This window comes from Nicotiana attenuata, unplaced genomic scaffold (genome assembly GCF_001879085.1).
Source record: "Nicotiana attenuata strain UT unplaced genomic scaffold, NIATTr2, whole genome shotgun sequence".
In the NCBI taxonomy this organism is placed as follows: domain Eukaryota; kingdom Viridiplantae; phylum Streptophyta; class Magnoliopsida; order Solanales; family Solanaceae; genus Nicotiana; species Nicotiana attenuata.
The window spans coordinates 21,663-27,617 of record NW_017673012.1 but is presented as its reverse complement, the minus strand read 5'-3'; the positions used below and the strand labels follow the sequence as shown (position 1 = coordinate 27,617).

General features: G+C 33.8%; 1 protein-coding gene across 1 annotated transcript in view; it reads right to left on the bottom strand.

Moving 5' to 3' along the window:
* LOC109215190 overlaps positions 1–3,478 on the bottom strand; it is a 4,937-nt gene extending 1,459 nt beyond the window's left edge. Inside the window, exon 1 of the mRNA XM_019379205.1 lies at positions 2,304–3,478. Coding sequence (XP_019234750.1) covers positions 2,304–2,767 — 464 coding nt within the window. The 5' untranslated portion in view covers positions 2,768–3,478. The remainder of the gene's footprint in view (positions 1–2,303) is intronic.
* Positions 3,479–5,955: the final 2,477 nt, after the last annotated feature.

Below are 5,955 nucleotides of genomic sequence, written 5' to 3'. Positions count from 1 at the left end.
GGGAGTGCGCTTGAGGTTTTATATAGAGACATTCCTGACTTGTGCAAGTTGTGGTACAAAGTACAAGGTAAGGAAACATAATGCAGCTCCTCCAGTGTCAATCAGCAGTATAGAGAATATTAAATATCAATATACTATGCACCAATATAGGGTGAATATCTATGTATGTACATACTTAAATGCACCAATGGCCCCTTCAGAAATATCATATTTCCGTCAGATCTCACTGCACAGATCTATCAGTAATTAATCAACCGTATGAAATGAGAAAATTACAAAAGGTACAAGGAAACTATGACAGATTTTACACTTGTGGTTTTGGTGATTGGTATTACCACAGCAGTCTGTAGGAATATTGAACATTGGATTCCTGGCTTCATTGTTGAATAATGATCAAACATCAAACAGAAAATTATTCAAGAGAAACATTGAAAGAAATAGAACAGATCGTAATGAGATCCTTCGTTTTTTTCCCCCTTCTTTTGCTTCAATACTAGGAGTGGAGGAGAATTTGATCTTTATCCTTATCTTCAAAGTAGCATCTCTCCAGGGAAAAGCAAGAAAGCTACTCCCATTATGCGCGACAGGAGTCAGCTATTCCTAATTGGAGACGAAGAGCATGGATTATCGTGTTTAACATGAGTGCTACCCCCNNTACCCCCCCACCCCCCCCCCCCCAAAGCCCTGCAGTTGCGCCACCGAGCGCGCACACACACATACAGAGCTTTAACTATTAGTACCACCTTACTATTTTCTGTTATAGATTGCATATGAATCTTGATTCTTCAGGAAGACTAACGAATCAAAATTCAGTTTTGTATATTCCAACAACCAAATTTCAATCTTGTTTGCCAATATGATATATCCAAGATGTCCAAAAAAATGTAGCAGTTCGTTGTCCAAATTCAGATAGCACATTTACAAGATTATGTGCTTTTTAATTCCATTTGATCCTTTCAATTACTTGGTTGTTATCAGGGCAAAAGGACGAATTTAAGTACGAAAGAGGCCCAGACTGCATTTGGATCAAGCAAGCCTGAGATATGCATCTGATGCATCTTTTGTAATTCATTGGTCTGTGGTATTACTTTGAGTGCCTTGTTTTTATTAGATCTCAATCTCTAAAAATACAGTTCTCTTGACCTTCACCACATGTTATTACAGTACTCTTTTCCACTAATTTTTCATAGAATCTCCAGTTTCTAGATCTGTCTCTTTAAACCTTGAAATTTTGGCAGCTATAATTTTCAAAACATTTCCTTTCCAATGAGATCACACATTTGTACAGTGAGTACTAATAACGGGCATCACTAGTATGCACATAAAAATATCTGCTATCTATGAAAATGACACAAGAATCTTGACTGTGCACACATTGCAAATCACTGTCAGAGGATAGATAATCGAAGTAAAGATCTGCTATCTAAGTAAATAGAATATGCAGAGTGAAGGACAGCAAAATATTATCTTTTCCGGGGGAAAACTAGAAGTAATTACTTTATCACTAAGGTCAAATCTCCACTTTGATAAAGAAAAGTGAATGTTAAATATCAGGAAGAGCTTAGAAACTAAAGATTATTTAAAAGGCATGGTAGTAGGAAGAATTGTCGGTGTAATTAGAAATCCTAATTCTTTTCAAAAAGTAATTAAAGAGCCTAATTATACTTGTCAAGTTACCATTGCTTTACTCTCTCATTATTCATTTTATTTATTCCCTTCAGATTCTTTAATTAACTTTTTTTCCTTTTTTTCCAATAAAATACATCATGCTATCTCTTTCCCAAGAGAATAAATATCACAAAGACCAAACTTTTACGTTATCCTACCAAAAAAAGGTTATTCTGACAGATCATGTACTCTCCATTTTAAATAAGAAAATCAAACACTTCCAACAGAAGTATCACCAAATCATTTCCACTCCAAAGTGCTAAGGAATCTAACACATAAGCCAAGCCATAGAAGGAAATATGCAGAGCAATTACACTTAGAAAACCAGTAAATTAAACAATAATTTGTTTCCAGATGGTAACATTACTACTTGAGCATCCAGATTAATCACATAGGCAATCTACAACAACAATGTGTATTCTCACAAGTGGGGTCAGGGAGGGTGGTCTTTACCCTTACCTTTTGAATGTAAAGAGGTTGTTTCCGGAAGACGCTTAATAAAGCAAAATCACAACAACAACAGTTATCGCAAAGAACTACGGAAAACGAAATAGTAACAACAACCAGAAAAATTAAAACGAAGCAAAGGAAACATCTCAAAGACCATGGCATTAAATTAAAGGGAAAATACTTACTTATTTCCTTTGATTTTGAACCAAGCCTCAGCACAATGCTTATGTGCAGCAGCCAAATCATCTTTACAAGAACATCCTAATTCAATAGCAATACCAGACTCAGGACCAGAACTCACCAAACTCAGATGACAAATTCTACAATCTCTTTCAATTTTCCCCACATGCAACTTTGTTTCATTAATTCCATTTTCTAAGTCCACTGAACAATCATCAGTCTCAGCCACAGACGATACTCTCCTTGACTCAGGACCTATCTCAGACTCAGTAGCACAAGCAAAGCTATAATCATCATAATTTGAACCATCAGCTGTTGAATAAAACTGAGAATAACAAGAACCCTCATCAGCATCTGAGAAACAGACACTACCCTCTTCACTACTACCGCTGCCGGAGCACCGGCGACTGTGTCCACCGGCGCCGACACCGGCCTCTAAATCCACATTACACATATCTACTCTTGCCATTTCAACAACCCCACAATCAAGAAAATAGTTTTTTCAGGTAAAAGATACCATGAACACCTTCAAAATTGAAACTTTAGATCATTTCAACTACCAAGATTCAATTTTTAACTACCCATTAACAAGAAAATGCTTTTCCAAGCAAAAAGATAGCTTTAAAACCATCAAAATTGAAACTTTGGAGGATTTCAACTTCCAAGATTCAATTTTCTCCCCATTTTAACAACAAGAAAATACTTTTCTCAGAAAAAAATCGCATTACAACTTTCAAAATTGAAACTTTGGATGATTTAACTACCAAGATTCAAATTTTTAGCCATTTTAACAACCCATAAACAAGAAAATATTTTTCTCAGAAAAATGATAGCATTAAAACCTTAAAATTGAAACTTTGGAGGATTTCAACTTCCAAAAGTCATTTTTTTTCTTTTTTTTTTAACACACACTAGAGGTGCATGAGTTAAGTGGCTGAATTCTGGCTCTATTAATATGAAAGTTTTAAGGAAGTGGGGTGATGGATTAGGTGACCCATTTAACACCCCATTTCTAAAATTTAGCACCAAAGAAAAGGAAGGAGAGAGAGAGTTACTAAATTTTGTTTTTCAAGTGTATGGAAATTGGAAAGAGAGAGATAGCAGGGTTTAAGGAGGAAAAGAACAAGAACGTAAAAGCGAGAGAGGGGCTCATGGTTCTGTTAGAGTAGCTGTGTGACAGACTTTGGAAGGCAGGGCCCCACCTTTTTTTAATTAAAGTTTTAAGTTATATATTCCGTTTTGTGCCCAAAAGGACAAAATTAAAGTTTTACACCACCCAAACAAAGTACTATCTAATATGTGATTTTTCCTTATAAATATAGGATATATAATTTTAAAACTAAGATAAAATATGTACTATAACATATAAGAATAACTTGATGTTGGAGTTGTTTTAACATTAACAAGGCATATAATTTAAAATATTTTTTATAACCATTTTGTATCTGGTTATATAAATTGCCCATTAAAAATAAAGTGTTTTTTACTAGAAATTTCTGTATTTACAAATTCTGGAATCAATAATTATTGGTGAAAGAATATCATACATTCTACCTTTGATGTGTGGCCCACATTTAAGATATGATATGATTGTACTGTAGTGGGTGAAGTAAGAAGTATCTTGCTGTTTCAAGGAGTACCTTCATCAATTGATCTGAACCGTTCATTTGAGGCTTGGACAAAGGTCTGTGCTTTTATTTTTTTAATTTTTTTAAGCGGTGAAAAGTGAAAATAAAACTATAATGGATTCTTTGGGTTTTTTCTTCTTTTCAATCCCTTTTTCTAGTTTTTCGTTCCTATATTTTGTGTACGTGGTGAAAATGATTGTGGTTGGTGTAAGCAAATTATAAGCATTCAAGTATTGGTTCCTTTCCCCCATTTTTTACTTTTGTTTTCTGTATCTCTTTGGAGTTGGTGAATGGAGCAAATGGCAATGATAATTTGACAAAATGATGGCCACTTTTTATGTGTTATTTGTTGAAATTTATATGAAACCAAGGAAAAAATTTCATCTATCCCATCTTTGTTCTTCCCTCTCTATATATTTGTATAGTAACTTTTACCTATAAAAATGGTTAAATAGAAGTTTGTTAAGCGTCTGTAATTTTCCTTTTATAATCATTGAATATATCTTACTTAGAATTATACTAGGAAGTTCACTTTTATATTGTCTTATTTGCAATCTTTAATATTTACAAAAACAAATTATAGACTAATATTTATCTCTTGTAGTATTCTTTAATTTATTATGTTTTACGTTTGGGAAGTATTAGCTTGTCATTTACCACAGAAGAGAAGTAAACAACAATTAGTTTATTTGTATTAAGAAAGTAAGTGCCGCTTAGATGGCAAGTATCTAATTTTGTGCTTTTCCATTAGTTAATTTAGTTACAATAGCATAGACTTGTAAAGTCCTCAAAGACTCAACTGATGACTCCCAAACCAAAATTTACGTCAAAGTTTTGTCTAATTAAGTAAAAGAATGAAATTTCCACTGAAAACATGAGAAATAATATAAGACATTAATATGTTGCCAACCTTATTAATTAACAAATATTTTGTTAATAATTTTAATTGTTTTTTTTTTTGCTTCCACCTTAAGAAAAAGGTGGGAGTACTAGTCTTGCAGTTTTCTATTCCTAGCCCCTTGCTATTACTCATTGGGTCATCATTTCTAGCTGGATTGACTCGATTCTTATATAGTGTCGTATTCTTAGATCTATGTTATTGCACGTTGCTCCATTTGTGCCCGCGCGTGTCTAATAACCTTATTGTTGCTACTGTCTGTTTATTGCTTCATTTTCACTTCTCTTGAGCCGAGGGTCTTTCGAAAACAGCTTTTTTACCGTTATAAGGTAGAGGTAAGGTTTGTTGTTGTTGTTTGAGTCTACCTTAACATGGGATGTGATTCTTGGCATTTGATAGCTATTGCACTCAGTGCTTGTCCAAATTTGATGAAAAAGAGAAGTGTGTTTAATGGAACCTTAACCCTAGAAACAAGATACGAACTCTTCTTTTTTTTTTTATTTCTCACCCGGTATCCGGTTCCCACATTGGGAGGTAAAGCGCTCCCTAACAAAGGCGACTCCATACCCAGGGCTCGAACTCGAAGCTCTTAAATTTTTATGCTAGTTCTTATTTAGATAACATTTTTTTTCCTTTTTACTTTCATTAAAGTAGGAATATGAGTAAAATGTAGGATGATTTGGATTTCTCACTCTTAATTAAAGGTCTTTTAAGTCAAGTTTAGAAAGGAAACTGTTTTATCTTTTTAGTGGCTTATCTATTACGAAGTTCAATTAATTGAATCAATATAAATGCCTTAAAACGTGCTCTAACAAAAATTAAGTGAAATGACTGTTGCCATTCCTCTCTCCAATAAGAAAAATACAGTACAAAAAAGAAGGGGAAAGAAAAAGGATGTGCAGACAGGGAAAATAACAGTGGAATAATAGAGGAGCAAATTAAAGGGACCAGGGTCTTCGAACTGACGTTTGTTTGTTTGTATATGGCCTTTGCGTAATAAGTAGGAAAAGCTGAAACTACTCTCAATTTGGTTTCGACTCCATCCACCAAAACTTGAATCATACTACTGTTGTTAATTTTTGGGCAAAGATTTACTTTAATCGCGGTCGAAACGATATATATATATATATA